The 16894-nt window shown below is 52.2% G+C and overlaps 2 protein-coding genes across 2 annotated transcripts; both read right to left on the bottom strand.

Annotated features, from left to right (window-relative positions):
* Positions 1-672: 672 nt before the first annotated feature.
* On the bottom strand, positions 673-2522 carry tmem275a (transmembrane protein 275a). The gene has a single exon (XM_048989528.1). It carries the CDS (start codon positions 2520-2522, stop codon positions 1890-1892), a length of 633 nt encoding a protein of 210 aa, XP_048845485.1. The 3' UTR covers positions 673-1889.
* A 9857-nt stretch (positions 2523-12379) lies between these two features.
* On the bottom strand, positions 12380-16629 carry kncn (kinocilin). The gene is given in 5 exon segments (XM_048990085.1): positions 12380-12468; positions 13141-13212; positions 14765-14833; positions 16483-16602; positions 16605-16629. Coding segments are annotated over 5 exon segments (375 nt in total).
* Positions 16630-16894: the final 265 nt, after the last annotated feature.

Genomic DNA, 16894 nt, shown 5'->3' with positions numbered 1-16894 from the left:
ACGTGATATTTCAGCAGCTGCCCCCCCAAAGTCCAGGGTGAGACGCAGTCGCAGGAAAGTTGCCGGCTGCTGTTGGGAGATGCATCCCCGCTGCCTGAAGGGGGCGCCTTATCTGGACACACCATTCAGTCTAAACGCAGCATGCTACATGGATGCCGACCTTGGCCGCTAACATGGGTGCCTCTCACCTTCAGGAGCTAAGATCTGCTGCCTGTCACTGTGCTGCTTTTCAGTCAATTCACAAAAACACGAAAAACACAGAGAATGTCTGTGAGCCAAAAGGACAAAAGAGGACAAAAGAGACTCACCGCCTCACAAAATATAAAAGCAGAGATGGTGTCCGAAACACATGTTTCCGTCATGCTAGAAGGTTCTATCTACATCAGACTGTACGGCAGCAGGAGGGCGGGGTCTCAGGAGGGCGGGGTCATAGGAGTGCGGGGTCTCAGGAGGGCGGGGTCTCAGGAGTGCGGGGTCTCAGGAGGGCGGGGTCTCAGGAGGGCGGGGTCTCAGGAGGGCGGGGTCATAGGAGTGCGAGGTCTCAGGAGGGCGGGGTCTCAGGAGTGCGGGGTCTCAGGAGGGCGGGGTCTCAGGAGGGCGGGGTCTCAGGAGGGCGGGGTCTCGCCCGCCGTCTTCCTCCCTCCACGCCGACACACCTCAGCCATTCCTTGGCATCTTATCACTCGTTCCATTCCTTCCTTTGGGAAAAACTGACTCGTTAGGGACAGACAGATGGGGAGCCGGGATGGGGGGGCCTCCTTACCAGCTATTTCCCAGCCCTGACTCTCCCAGTGGAGCCACAGGCTCTGGTCCCGCAGGTCGTCTCCCGCGCCTGTGATCTGGCGTCTGGGTTCACAGGAGTCGCTGTGAGCTGCTCTCTGTGATGCTGCGTATCTCGGGTTACACACGCAGCCACTTCTTATTACCGCGTATTTAACTCGGAGGGCAGTTACTTGTTTGGCAGTTCAGCTTTATGGTTAATGACGTTTCCACCTAAAAATGGTGATTAATAAACCCAATCGGTAAAGACGGCAATGCAGAATAACTGCAGCAGGTGACTGAAGCCAATATGCTGTATATGTGCAAAACATACAGATCTCAACAGTCAGTGTCTGTTCTCCTATTAGGGGCCATATTTACTGGGGGGGGGAGGCCCTGATACTGAATAATGACCATCTGGGGCAGAACAGCCCCATGAATGTCTTGCAACCAACACATACGGACTCAGAACACAAACATGGAGGCCCACTGGCAGCCTCAGACGTTTCTATCATTATTAAGAGATCACTGATGTCCGGGCTGTCATTCTGAGTGAAAATACATCCGTAGAAGAAGCTACTTTACATTCAGCTGCCCACAGCTGTCTGGCACTAGGGAGCAGTAGGCATGTGCATGTACTGGACCATAGAAATGTTACATAGCTGCAAACACAGTGATTATAAAACGCCACCATAGTATCGGAAAGGTGTCACACGTTCAGTTGGAGCATAATGTTCTGCATATTAACAGTTGCGGCCTTATCTCTGCATCAGGTTGGACTGTGTCGTCTGGGATCTGCGAAGCTGTGAAGCTGTGAAGCTGTGAAGCTGCTTCAGAGCGGCAGCACTTCTCCAAAGCTGAATCTTATCAGGAGGTGAGTGGAGGTGATGGACCACCGGCTGGGGGTCTCAGTGTTTTCCTTACAGCTCTGAACCACCCCCACTTCGGCCAGGTGGGAGGCCGGTAGAAAGGGTGTGGAGCTTTGTGGGCGTGGCCTACAGCCTGTAACGTCATGTGGGCTGGTGGGCATGGAGGGCCAGCCGCAGAAAGCTTCTTGTAGATATTTCCATGGGTAGCTGGCAGGTCCACAGGCCCAGGTGCATCATGGTCCCGAGTGCCCCACCCCCCTGCTAGGTGGCAGCTGGGTCACATGGCAAATTGAGCCGGACGCACCCCCCCCCAGCCATGGAGCTGGAGTAGCAGGCGGAGGTGAGGCCGTTGCCTTCCATGGTGAAGAGCTTGCAGGCCCGCGGGTCGGGGGCGAGGTTTGGGTCCAGGGTCAGCTCCGGGAGTCCCGGGCCAGCGGCCAGGCTCAGGGCATCGGGGGGGGGGCTGGAGGCGCGGGACGAGCCCAGTGAGTTGGTGGGGCTGAGTTGCACGGCGGTGGTGTCCTGCAGAGTGTGCTCGCTGGTCTCAATCTCGAAGGTGGCACCGCCCGTCCGTGTCAGCCCCAGACCACCGCCCCCCCCCTTGAGCTTGCGTGAGCCTTGGGCGGGGGGGCGCCGGCTGCACACACAGCACGCGCCGAAGAAGGTGAAGGCCACCAGCAGCAGCACAGGCCCGATGACGATGGCGGGGTTGCTGCCGGGCAGCAGCGTGCCGAACGCGAAGGCGCCCACCAGCGTGATGTTGATGCCTGCCAGCATGATGCAGAGGCCACATGCGCAGCACAGCGCCGGTGACGGCAGCCCCTGCGGCCGCGTCTTCTTTTTCGGGGGCTTCTTGGGCACAGAGGTGCTCGAGCTCCTGTCCGTGAACATCATCGCTCTCGGTGTGGGAGGCGCAGCGGGGGGGGGGAGCTTCCTCTACCTCGGGGGCGGGACGGCGGGCAGCAGGCCCCCCGGGCTGAGCATGGGGGCACCTGGCACAGAAAAACACAGCGTTAAGGTGCCGCATGACACGTCAGCCATTATGAAACGTGGAACGTGGCGTGTGTCAGGTAGGTCAGAGCGCGGTACCGGCCAGGGAGATGTTGGTAACGTCAGGTAGTAGCTGCAAGATCTGGCTAATGTGCAGGCTGGAATGCATCCCCCCCCCCCCACATGCAGAATGTGTCACTCTCAGCTGCCACTTTGACATTCACGGTCATGAAAGTTGCTGCTGTTGGCCTGTTGGACGGCCAGCACTCTGGCCCGTCCGCAGGGTCACTGCCAAAGCCACTGGCATCAGCAGAGGTTTCTGCACGTTGTGAGGACATCCTGCCAGCCCCCCCCCCCCCTCCCCACTGCCAGCCCGTGGCACGGTGGCCATGCGCTTCTCAAGGTTGCTCCCAGAGGGGCGCTATTGTAACACATGTGCCTGAGAGACGCCCCCAAGTATAACATGACATACTTTATAGGTATAAAGGTGTAAAAATAATCGTCTTTGACACAGATATCCAGTAATCCAGTAAATAAAAACCAGGAGAGACTGTCTGTTTGTAGAGTTAAGTACTCTGGGAAGGCAGCTATATAAAAATAGATGTAATTCTGCCTGCAGTGCCTTCTAGTGGAAGTTAAAGGACGTGTGGCTCTTTCTCTGGTGGCTTCTCTGAAGGTCTGAACGTACAGCGCTCCTTCCCGCTGAATATGCAATTTTATGTCCCAGCAGAGGTTGCGCAGTTCAACCACACATTCAGCAGAGGTCATGCGACTGGTCCGCATATTCAGCACAGGTTATGTGATTAGTCCAGATATTCAACAGAAGTCATGCAATTGGTCCACATATTCAGCACAGGTGTTGCCATTGGTCCACGTCTACAAATACAGCAGAGCAAGGGTGGAATTTTAGGCTGGTGGAGGGGGCGAACAACCCTGGGCCCCACACTCTAGGGGGTGCCTGTTTATCTGCACTTTTTTTAGTAACAAAACAATGACATAATAATAATACTTCACTAATCCCCATTGGGGAATCCTCTTTTCGCCTCTCCCAGCTTGCTCTCCGTGACACAGACACACGTAGGTGGGAGAAGCTTGGCAGCAGAGGGCAGCGAAGGGCAGCCGCCCGCAGCAGCGCCCACAGAGCTGGGGGTTAAGGGCCTTGCTCAAGGGCCTCGCTCAAGGGCCTCGCTCAAGGGCCTCGCACAAGGGCCTCGCACCGGCAACCTTTCAATCATAGACACAGAGTGTCCCAGCCTGCCGAGCTACACACTGCCCCCATGTCCACTGAAAACCGATAATATTAACCATTTTATTTGGAATATTATAATGTGTAGCATATACCCCCTCCCCCATCAGTGAATCTTACCAGCAGCACTCTCGCCCCCCACCTCCATGGGTAAGTGTTACCACTGACACACTGCACTTTGATTAGCATGCTACTGATGTTCCATCATTATTAATTCCCGTTCACTCAAATGGCCCACTTAGGAGCCCCATGTCAGCCAAAGACCCCCAGAGGAGTTAGTGCCCTGCAGCATTTAGCAGTGGTCACGTGACTGGACCACACATTTAGCAGTGGTCACGTGACTGGACCACACATTTAGCCTTGATCACATGACTAGATCGCACATTCAGTAAAGGTCACGTGACTGGACTGTGCATTCAACAATTGGTTTCACTAACAGTTGAGTTTCCTGTGTGCAGCAAGATAAGCGATAACATCTTATGCCAGGAGAAGTTTCATCGTAAGCTTGTCTGGATGACATCACTGCGACTCCCCACCCCCTCCCCACGCAGTGATTACGCGCACCGAGCTTTCTGCCCTTCGCTTCATTTCCGTCCAGCGCTATCACTGCAATTTGGATCCTCGTTTGTTTCATTCTGATTTGAGCTGTCTTGCTAACCTGAATTCCCAATCCCTTCGTTTGAACTGCAGCATGTGACAGTTTCTACACATCGCAACGCCATTAAGGCCTGGAGAAGGCAGCTCCGAGTCTCTGATGAAGCCCTCGACTGGCCCCGACATCGATCCCTCTGAGCTCATTCTTTGGCAGTGTGAGGCAGTCTGCAAGGCAGCGGCTTGGACCGTTTTGGAGTGAAAAATCCTCCGACTGGGATGTCGGATTCAGATCTGAGGTGTGATGCACAGCTCAGGTGGTTCCCAGCTGCGTCTGGGTGGCCGGCGAGGCCTCAGAACAGAGTGACATGTGGAGTCCTTACTGTCCTCGGCAGCTGTCAGCTCGCATGAAATATCCCAGAGCCCTCGACACCTTGAAGACAACAAGCAGCATCCACTGTTTCCTGGTGCTCAGTGCACTTTTACCTACTGGACGCACAAAAGTCTGTGTCATCATCAAAGCAACAACCAGCAGAAGGTTCCAGTCAGCCAAGTCGCTTTAGGGAAAGTTCCAGGAACACCTTCCCTCCCCCGCCTGCCACCGAGTCCTGCTTAGCAGAAACCTTCTAGAAGCGACACGCAGGCTCCCTGCCCTGCAGGACAGGAGTCCGTCTCATTGTGTCAGCTGGCCCAGGCCCCTTGTCACTCAGACAGCTTGAGGAAGGGGAGGGGGGGGTTCACCTTGGTGCTGGGGGTCAGGCATGGCCTCATGGTGTGACTCCGGCTGCTAATTGTGGGTGCATCCATAACATTCCCATCTATTAATGCTGTGCAGTCTTAGTATTTTCATGGACTAACATTTCCAAGAAATCTAATATCTAATGCATTGGAAAGCGCTTAGTCTGATACTATTAAATTAATTTTCAGTGTTCCTCTTCATGTCTGCTTGCCTCACAGAGTTAATCCTTTTATAATGTACACAGTGACCTGACATGAAGCCGTATTCACTGTAAATCTGCTCCAGCTAATTTTTAATTTGACTTAATTTAGATGTTACACACACTCTGCCCCCCCCGCTCCGGTGTGACGCTTCGCTCCCGAAGATGAGCTAAGTGTTCGTGGAAATTTAATGTAAGCCAGAATGTGGTGTTTCGAAATAGTGTATGTTTGACTTTTAATATTTAAACAAATGTAATACAGTATAAATATATATAGCAATTTCCAGAATATATTTTAGAAATTTGTCATGGTCCCGTTGTCACGGTCCAGGGCGGACTGGAGACAGACATCCGACCGGCATCAGCCAACCCGCTCTTTTCATGCTGCTAGGTTTTATGCGGTTAATCTTTCGCACTTAAAGCTCTTTTCCTGTCTGTCCATGTTTCTGACTCCGTAAACAGTCGCCCGCTGCCTGGTGTCTGGCGGGTCCGTATTTATCAGCCTTTCATGCAGCTGGATTGATGGATGGATTGTTTTGAGCGCAGGCTGTCGTGTGTCACCCGAGTTGGACCATTCAGTCACCCTATTGTTTCTGCGAAAAGCAGTTGAAAACTAATATTTAAGGAAGACTGTTAATTTACATTTGGGCTAAAAATCCAAATACTTTAGTAAGTCCACAAACCGTACGGGCTGATCGCTGAGGAGATGCCCACACGATTACAGACTGAAGCGTGTCGCCGAAAGCGCACGATAATGCAAAGCCGAGTAAAGCGCGTATTTCAGCACTCAGTATTCAGATATCCAGTGTTAGGATTTGTCAGCGCAAAATGAACAGCTTTGTGCTGCCCATTGATTTTCGTAACCGTTCGCGGTTTTGCAGTATTAAAAAATCCATATAAACACGACACCGTACATCAAGTTTTGCACGTTAGAGCCGCTTTATGGCCGCGGTCACCGAGCGTGATTTTGGCGGAGTGCGCAGACGGAACAGGCACCGCATGCCGATGTGTCTGCAGAGGTTGCCCTCATTTAGCCCGATGCGCATCGCACGGCGTCCCACAGAGTGACATCCTGCGGTGCGCTGCCAGCCGGGCTGGCCGATCCGGACGCTCTTACCGCTATACCGGCGTAGCTCCAAAGGCCGGCGGCTCCGTATGCTCCTGGGAGGCTCTGAAATACAATGCCCCGGCAAACCCGGAGCCTGTCCTGCGCTCTGTCCGCTTTCAAAGCATCAGCTGCGGAACTCGGTGTGAAAACGCGTCTATTGAAGCTGCAGGTCGGGCCGATCAGCAGGAGTCTCGCCGAAGCGGCTCGGCGGACGCGCTCCGTTCATTTCCCTTCAGCTCGTACTCCAGATACAGCCCCAGCCTGAGCGCCATGTGACAGCGAGTCCTTCAAGCTCTGCCTTCCTGTCTAAATATATCACCTATATTAAATATTAAATTATTACTCTGCTACACGCACATGTTGGTACTTTTACTTTAATGTTAAGAAATCCCATGGTTTTGGAAAGGCGGTCTTCTTATTCTTTAAATAAATGAATTGATTAATTGATTAAAATAGTAAAAACAGAAATAAGGACTCTGCTACCCTCTGCCGGCCCCGGGAGTGACTTCGGCTTCGGTTCCAGCTCCGGCTTCGGCTCCGGCTTCGGTTCCGGCTCCGGCGGACAGTGCCTGGTGCTGAACAGAGCCGGTCGTGGCTTCTCAGAGTCACAAGAGCACTGCAGACTATTTACAACCCGAAGAATAATGGAAAGAGAAAAAAACAACCGCAAAAATAACCAATCGTATGTATTCCCTTAAAATGATAATGGAAAAAACTAAACTAATTGCATTACTTTATTTTGAATATGTAATTTGCGATACTTAATCATGAATCCCACGAAGAGTCTTGTGAAAATACTACTGTATACAAAGCAGGGCTGGTCTCGCACAGTGTGACATGCAGCTGACTGAACTGACATGCATATTGACAGGGCTCTCATGACACCCATCTGCCACGGCAGTGCCTGCCCCCCCACCTCACTCCCCACTCTGCCGCAGCCTGTGAAGGTGGGGGGATACACTGCACACTGCACCCCCCCCCAACATCTGGGCAACAATACATTTGGGGGGGAGGGTGCGTCTTTGAAGTGATGTTGCCCTGATGTTGAGGGGGGGGTGTTGGGTAACTGCCCATCAAAACCGGAGAGACTGCACCCCCCCACAAGCATGCCTGTTATCACATGACACGCCGCCAGTGAGTGGTCTGATCCTGCCCCCGCATGACAGGCTGCTGCTGCTGAGATGCTCAGTCTCCTTTCCTTCCTGTTTCCTGTCACAGGTTTCGATGACATCATCCCAAGTCAGACTGTATAGCCAGCGTCCCTGTAATTGTCATGCGCCGGTGGCGTGGGGATTGGACCACTCATCGGATGACTCTGATGGTAAATCCGCTCTGTCGTGTTTGGGGGTGAATCTCGCCGGTCACATTGACTCTGACCGTCTTCACAGAGGACAGGTTCGGCTCGGATTGTAAACTCTCTTCCTCTCTCTGAATTCAGACCCAGGTTTGAACCCATAACTTTATTGTCAGATCACATAGTTACATGGCTGCTAATGTATAATAAGGAAACAAACTAATCACCAGTAACAGACATAAAGAGGAAATGTACAGAATGAAAGGGTGAAGCAAGCGGCCCCATCCTAATCAGTCCCTCATTTGCCCCCCCATTGAGTCCTGGTGCGTCTGGACGCTGTGTCCTTCACTCCTCATTTCCTGTCGGGTCTCCTTTTCTCCCCACCCTCCTGACACTCTCTCCTTTTGCCAACCATCCAGCACATTGTGGCCAGATAAACATAATGACCCCCCCCCCATTCCTCTTCCCGCCAGGCTGCTATTCACTGTTTATTTTAAGCCAGACTCTGAATGCTGCGCTAACATGGATCTACACCAGTGTCTCGGAAAGTGAGATGTGGCAATCAGTGCTTCCGTTGTGCTGATTTGCTTGTCTAGTGGCTGCATCTGGCACCACCATCAAATAAGGCCTGGAGCCCATCCTGAAGGGTGCAAGGCAGGAAACAACCCAGGATGGGGCGCCAACCCATCATAGGGCACGAGGCAGGGAACAACCCAGGATGGGGTGCCGACCCATCGCAGGGCACAAAGCAGGGAACAACCCAGGATGGGGTGCCGACCCATCGCAGGGCACAAAGCAGGGAACAACCCAGGATGGGGTGCCGACCCATCGCAGGGCACAAAGCAGGGAACAACCCAGGATGGGGCACCAACCCATCACAGGGCAGAAAGCAGGGAACAACCCAGGATGGGGCGCCAACCCATCACAGGGCACAAGGCAAGGAACAACCCAGGATGGGGTGCCGACCCATCGCAGGGCACAAAGCAGGGAACAACCCAGGATGGGGCACCAACCCATCACAGGGCAGAAAGCAGGGAACAACCCAGGATGGGGCGCCAACCCATCACAGGGCACAAGGCAAGGAACAACCCAGGATGGGGTGCCGACCCATCGCAGGGCACAAGGCAGGGAACAACCCAGGATGGGGTGCCGGCCCATCGCAGGGCACAAAGCAGGGAACAACCCAGGATGGGGCGCCAACCCATCGCAGGGCACAAGGCAGGGAACAACCCAGGATGGGGCGCCAACCCATCGCAGGGCGCACTCACACGTACGCACCTATTGGTAGTTTGGTATTGCCTGGGGGGGAACTGGAGTACCGGGAAGAATCCCCTTGGGGAGAATATACGAGTTCGAACCCTGGTCAGAGAGGTGTGAGACCACAACGCTAACCACTGTGCCTCCGCCCTCCATCATCAAATCATCATCATCATCATCATCATCGATCATAGATCAAATTATAGTACTGAGATATTTTAAGGTTTATTCTCTTCAGACACCTTGTTATTAGCACAGCATTCACAGCTTTGCCTTTTTTTATTAATTGTGTGTTGCTTCTGGTGATGTCATGGCCAGTTCAGTTCAGTTTTATTTGTACAGCATGTTTTCACCACGTTACCCAGTGCTTAACATGACCCCCACCCAAAGCCCACCTGGATTTGTCTGGAGTTTCTCCTCAGATGGGCTTAGATGACATTCGCATCACATGACATCACTGCTCACTCTTTCTGGTCTCATTTTTTTGTGTCATTTGTGCATCACAGTACTTCCTACTCTGTTAATCCAGGCCCAGTCTGTGAGAGGAGCGACTCATCTCTCTAGTGTGTGGAGTTTTAAGCGATTCCCACATGCACATTATGGACAAAAGTACCGGGACACCTGGCCGTTACACCCACAGTCACGTCCCTTTCTAAATAGCATCAGTATGGAGCTGGTACTTTGGTCGGTGTTACTACTGAAACCCATAATATTAGCAACACAGAAGCACATGTGAAGGAGGACAGAGTGACATCAGAGTGCCGCAGGGCTCCTGGTGACACTATGCAAAGCAGTGTAGCTGAATGAGATCAATCACATCCCCAAAACTGTCCTTATGAAATAAAATTAATGCAACTCAAGAGTAAAACATATCCATGGGGGATTCTCACTGTCTGCTGTGTAGTAAGATGGCTGTTAGGGGTGGGGGGGGGGGGGGGGGGAATGAGGGATTATGGGTCATCTAGATCAGAAGGCTGCTTGAACTTCCGCCGGGCGATAATATCCGGGACATCAGAGGAAGGCCTGAAAGAAAAGAGAATCGGTTTGGAGCAGAGCTGATGCGTGTCGGGTTATTGCACTCAGGGAGATAATGCAGACACGTTTAATCAGTTACCTGTCATCCGTCCTTAATGTGCTTTTTAAGCTGCACTTTATGAGGGGGGAGGGGTGTGTGTGTGCGTGTGGGTTTGCAGGGGGCTACTTCACGATGGCTTTTCCTCAACAGATTGCAATAGACACGTCAGACCACCCTGAATTAGAGAGGCGGGGCTTGGTAACCATGGCAACAGCATCCACAGCAGACGATTGGATGGTTGCAATGAGCAGGATGCAGAACTGATCATAATCTATGCAGCTTTCATGCAGTAATATTGCTTAGTTTAGGGTAACCTTAAAAATTTGTCATCTTACGTGCAAGTTAACTAGTTAATCTGTTAATCTTTAAACAAAACAACTGTAACACGTTATATCCATCCATTTTCCAAACTGCTTATCCTACTGGGTCGCGGGGGGTCCGGAGCCTATCCCGGAAGCAATGGGCACGAGGCAGGAACAACCCAGGATGGGGGGCCAGCCATCGCAGGGCACACTCACACACAAGTCACTCACACATGCCACACCTATGGGCAATTTAGTAACTCCAATTAGCTCAGCATGTTTTTGGACTGTGGGGGGAAACGGAGTACCGGAGGAAAACCCCACGAGGACATGGGGGAGAACATGCAAACTCCGCACACATGCGACCCAGGCGGGGACTCGAACCTGGGTCCCAGAGGTGTGAGGCAACAGTGCTAACCACTGCATCACCATGCCGCCCCCCAAGATATTATATGTAAACCATAAATGATGTTATATACTTTCACTGATGTATTTAATACTTGTACCCCCTTAGTAATAATGCTTTAATATTACTGTATGGTTTTGATTCTGACTTTTGACGTCATTCAAGTTAGTAAATGATAGATGTAGTTTTCATCTTACATCCTTTTTTCACCACGGAGGGGGTGGGTCCTGGCAGGCCAATCCTTTGTAGTGCAGACTGACACCATGGTGTTTTTTATTATCATGTCCGATCCCTGGCGAATGTTACGTGAATGTTATCAAAACCCTAACCTGCACTACTCACCAGTATAGCTGTATCAACTACTAACTGCTGTTGCACTACTAACTGTTGTTTGCACTAGTAACTGCTGTTGCACTACTAACTGCTGTTTGCACTAGTAACTGCTGTTTGCACTAGTAACTTCTGTTTGCACTAGGAACTGCTGTTTGCACTAGTAACTTCTGTTTGCACTAGTAACTGCTGTTTGCACTAGTAACTTCTGTTTGCACTAGTAGCTGCTGTTTGCACTAGTAACTGCGTTTGCACTAGTAACTTCTGTTTGCACTACTAACTGCTGTTTGCACGTATCTTGGATTGATCTGCTTCACACAAATGCTGCACAGAAAATTGCCGATGATGCTCATTTGAATGATCTGAAATAAACTGAGAAACAATGATTTCTTCCATCAGAGAGGGCAGGAATGTAACATCATGACGCGGCCGGACGCAGTGAGCCTCCTATGCCATCAGCAGATGAGAAGGTCAGATTGTAACCTGATTACATTCAGACTAATGCTTGTGCCATAAACGCCGAATGGAACATGGTTTGGTATTCCTGGCTACCTTATCGGGTTCATGACCCTCTCTATCGCTTCCTGCCTCCGTTCCGAGAAAACAGCCCTTCAGAACACAGCTTGTTTGCACAAAGCAAATTGACAGGTGAGCTAAGCTGTTGCATTAATAATAAATGCAGGTGGAAATGTGCACCATTCTGAAAACATCCTATGGAAAGTGAGGACTGGCTGCTCGCCGCCGATGCCATGCAGTCGTTGATCTGGACCATGTGGCCGAGACTGGGAGGGGCATGGGGGGGGGGAGGAGGCAGCAGAAGCTGATTGAACATTAAGGAGATGTTAGAGCCTCAGATGTGTCAAAACAAGAATTTGATTCAAGCAAGAGTATGTATGACTGGCGGCAAGCAAGCGGAATGGCTCCTGATGAACACCACACTGCCTCTGAGAGGTGGCAGAAGCTCTGGAGATCGTGAGAAATTAGAAACCCACCCAGGCTCACCAACATCGTAATTTTTCCTTGACTGCCTACTGCAGTGTTTTTAATATCTAGCAGGTTGGAGATGATGGTGGTCCCTGTACATGGTAATAAAACACGCACCATTACACAGAGGTAAGAAGCTGCCATTTCCAGCCACATTAGAGACTATAAGCATCTCTTTGGACACATCAGCTGGTGCAGGCAGTGGGCATCCAGGGCCCTGGGGGACGCGCTTACCCCCTCCTCCGCTGGGCTGCAGTCGCTGGCACTTCCGTTCCCAGTCGGCCCTTGGATCGCTCCTGGTTCAGCTGGCTTTGAGTCGCTGGGAAAGACGACAAATCCTCGGATCTGGGTGCGTGGGTCATGGGCTCCGCCGGGCTGAGACCCCCCCCGCCATCAGCCCCAAGCATCCCTGGAGAGCTTATAGCTCATACCAGCTCGCATCTGACCTCCACGCCGCCCTCCGTCAGCAGCCTCCCCAAGCCTGGGACAACCTCTTTGTCCAGAAAATTCTATCATATTGCACCAGCGCAGGTCAGGGATTTGACAGGTTTCAGGCCATGGCTGGAGACCTCTGTGGTGAATAAACTGGGCAGCTAAGGACAGTGTGACTCACTGCTGACCCTGTGCTGGACACTGGCTGTAATCATTCTGAAACCCAATGTCCGATGCCCGGACTCGGGCAGAACTCTGACCTCAGTCTGCCCAGTTCCCACCTGCAGCCTGGGGTTAAGAGCCCAGCACCTTGAATCCACACGTGTTTCTCTTATGTGGAACATGTGCACTGCCAGCGGCGGCCGGGAAGCCCTTTATCTCCTCCACGTTTGTTTAGCAATTGCTGTTCGTTCTGTCGCGGCCGCAGAAGAAGCACAGCCGACAGTGAGTGACATGGCGAGCCCTAGCGACACATACAGAGGCGGCCGTCCTGAGCACTAATGCTAGCTTAGCGTAAACCTGTCAGACCGCAGTGACCCCCCCCCAGCTATACACTCACCCTCCCTCTTCATGGCATCTGCTGGCTGCTCAGCTGCTGGGGTCGGTGCCATGGGATGGACTCTGAGGTGCCCTGGGGGAGAGGCCACTGGTGAGGCATTATGGGTAAATTATCAGCTGAGGTCCAGCACTGGCATAGAATGGGGAGCATCAAAACTTCAGACATGCACCGAGTCACTGTGCTGCACCCCAAGGAGTCAGACACGCATCAAGTCACTGTGTGGCCAGACATGCACCGAGTCACTGTGAGCACCCCAACAAGTCAGACACACACTGAGTCACTGTGCTACAACCTCAAGGAGTCAGACACAAACTGAGTCACTGTGCTACACCTCAAGGAGTCAGACACACACTGAGTCACTGTGCTACACCTCAAGGAGTCAGACACACACTGAGTCACTGTGCTACACCTCAAGGAGTCAGACACACACTGAGTCACTGTGCTACACCTCAAGGAGTCAGACACACACTGAGACACTGTGCTACACCTCAAGGAGTCAGACACACACTGAGTCACTGTGCTACACCTCAAGGAGTCAGACACACACTGAAACACTGTGCGGGCTCACTCAGTTCCGTAGCAAAAGCCGAAAGTGACTTAGGATCAAGGTCTGTACACTTTCATAATCTGCATCCATTTGAGAAGATTTGTCCTCTGCAGTTTGACAATCTGGGGGGGAATCGACACTTCATAATGCATTAAAGCCCTACACCCCCCAGGCCGGAGTGCTGTCACTCTCTTTTCTAACGTTCTGTCTTTTTGATTATTCTGAGGTGCTTGTTTGTAAGTGTACCGCGGTACGTCAGACCTACAGCCAGGTAAAGGCTCTCCTGGGGAGCCCTGTAGCCTTTCCCTCAGGAAGGGCCAAGCGGAGTGCAGATCTGTGCTTCGTTGCTATGGCAACATGGTGGGCTGTACATTGCAGAGGACTTGGGGGAAGCAGCCCGCGGGGGTTTCGGGGGGCCCTTATTCCGCTGGCCCCATGTGCCCACGCTGACAGCTTCCATGGACTGAAATGCCCGTGGCTGAGATCCACACGTCTAGCATGCGGACGGTCCACTGTAAGTGGCTTTCTGCAGATAGCAGTACTGGGGGAAATGCATCCTCTGTGTGTTGATGAGATGATTCTGCCCCCCCCCCCCCCGGAACTGTCGCGGTGACATCATGATTTCCCACGGTAAATATTCACCGTAAATTATTTATGTGGCAGCTGCATCATAACGGGGTTCTGCTTCCCATACATCTGCCTGTAATTGGTCACGTCTAATGATTCATTATTTCCCGATGACGCTCACCAGCAATAAATCATGCTGTGATTTTGTTTGCTGACTTTCCTGTTTGCATGTTTCCAACTGTGAGTTCTGAAGGCATTTCTAAGGTATCTCTAATCATCATCAGCCAGGCAAAGAGATGCTATAAAATCTGTGGACATTCATAGCGCTACAATGAAGCCACAGTCCAGCCCTCCACCCCCTCTGATTGGTCAGTCCACTTAACGTCGCTGTTTGCTAACACGTCCTGGCCTTTGTTATTCAACCCAGACATTTGTTCTGTAATGACCATAAGCGAGCCACAATGGTGCCCATTTCCCACCCTCACAGCGGGATGGGGAGGGGAGACTTACCAAGAGAAGGTAGAATGTGGTGGAAGTTGAGCCAGGCACGGATGAAGGGGTAGACGGCGATGAGTAGGCCTGGGGCGAAACATAGGGGCAAGTTCATGTTAATCATGGAGCAGAGCAATTGTCAGGACTCAGCAAAGTCTAAACCGTACCCGCTCTGCCTCGCCCTCCTCAGTGAGTCATGTGACCAAACCATACCTGCTCTGCCCCGCCCTCTTCATGTGAGTCATGTGACCAAACCGTACCCGCTCTGCCCCGCCCTCCTCATGTGAGTCATGTGACCAAACCATACCCGCTCTGCCCCGTCCTCCTCATGAGAGTCATGTGACCAAACCGTACCCACTCTGCCCCGCCCTCCTCAGTGAGTCATGTGACCAAACCGTACCGCTCTGCCCCGCCCTCCTCAGTGAGTCATGTGACCAAACCGTACCCGCTCTGCCCCGCCCTCCTCATGTGAGTCATGTGACCAAACCGTACCCGCTCTGCCCCGCCCCTCCTCAGTGAGTCATGTGACCAAACCGTACCCCGTCTGCCCGCCCTCCTCAGTGAGTCATTTCCCTCTCTCATTTCTGCCTTTTTTTGTACAAACTTGCTGTGTCTCCATGGCCTCAGAATCCTGTGCTAACCAGAGCCGATCATATGTTATGATCATATGCTACTTTTTATCTGGGGTTTTTTTTCAGTAAGATACTTCCTGCTATATCCTACAGTCTAGAAAATATGATTATTTGGATAATCGTGATAATTTCCAAAGCAATATCGCGATTCGCATGGATGTAATGAGCCTCCTACCTGGGGCAGACTGGCTATCATGTTCTGACTCTTGGTGCCTGGTATAAATGACCGGATACACTTGCTTCTGATGTCCTAAGATTACGAGGGGGGGGGGGGGGGGATCAAATGATCAGCCTGCTTATAAGACACCTGCATGGAAAACTGCACAGACTGTGAGGCGCTCTCATAGGTCTGCAAACGGGAGGTGGATGCGCTACTGGAGCAACTCACTGATGAAGCAGACACTCACTGTCACTGAAAACAGCATCTCACACTCACTGGAAGCAGCCTCTCCCTGTCACTGAAAGCAGCATCTCACACTCACTGGAAGCAGCCTCTCACTGTCACTGAAGGCAGCATCTCACTCTCACTGGACACAGACTCTCTAAATGCTTCTCTCCCATTGGAATTTCCAGCAGACTCCACAGTGCAACGAAAGAATGTTTATATTCACTTAACTACAGATACAATTTAAAACTACCCGAGTCCTCAATGACTGCACCACCTACTTCCATAAGGTGGTACTACGAGTAAGTCATCTTTATTTTCTTTACATGGCTTACATGATTGGACCCCAAGCTACCTGGCCGATATACTCCTGGTTACTGTCCACACCATGCCCTCAGGTCCTCATGTACCCAGATCTTACAGTTAAGCTGACAGGTGATCATGCCTTTTCTGTAGCTGCATCCAAACGTTGGAATAGTTTTCTTTTACATGCTAGTAAAGTTAAGTTAAAAACACACTTATTTTCTCTGGCCTTGTCTCCTGTGTGTCTGAAATGTGCTTATAAATAAAAACGACTTGACTTGACTATGAGTAAAATGAAGGTGTTATCAGTACTGCAGTGTCACCTTTCAGTGCAAATGACAGCTTGTATGGACACACTGGACGACCCCCTCCAGAAGCCCCCAGTTCTGCCTCCCCAGCCTGACCCCGCACTCCACCCAGACCTCCGGCGCCCAGGAAGATGCCCCCCACAGCGTCGGCGTCACACTCGCGGGACACGCCGATGATGATGCACCCCGCCACAATGCTGAGCAGGGCTGAGCCCACCCGCAGGCCAGGAACTCCCCAATGCTGATGGCGTTCATCCACCCCACGAGCCACCCTCCCGAGCCCTTGCCCTCCGACGAGGACGTGCCGCTGCTCCCCGAGCCCTTGCCTCTGACGAGGGACGTGCCGCTGCTCCCCGAGCCTTTGCCTCCGACGAGGGACGTGCCGCTGCTCCCCGAGCCTTTGCCTCCGACGAGGGACGTGCCGCTGCTCCCCGAGCCTTTGCCTCCGATGAGGGACGTGCCGCTGCTCCCCGAGCCTTTGCCTCCGACGAGGGACGTGCCGCTGCTACCCCGAGCCCTT

The sequence above is a fragment of the Brienomyrus brachyistius genome, chromosome 21 (assembly GCF_023856365.1).
Source record: "Brienomyrus brachyistius isolate T26 chromosome 21, BBRACH_0.4, whole genome shotgun sequence".
Taxonomy (NCBI): domain Eukaryota; kingdom Metazoa; phylum Chordata; class Actinopteri; order Osteoglossiformes; family Mormyridae; genus Brienomyrus; species Brienomyrus brachyistius.
This window is presented reverse-complemented; position numbering and strand designations above follow the sequence as displayed.

Bases quoted from the DNA above. Each gene is read 5' to 3' on its own strand.
- tmem275a (XM_048989528.1), bottom strand. From the start codon at position 2,522: ATGATGTTCACGGACAGGAGCTCGAGCACCTCTGTGCCCAAGAAGCCC.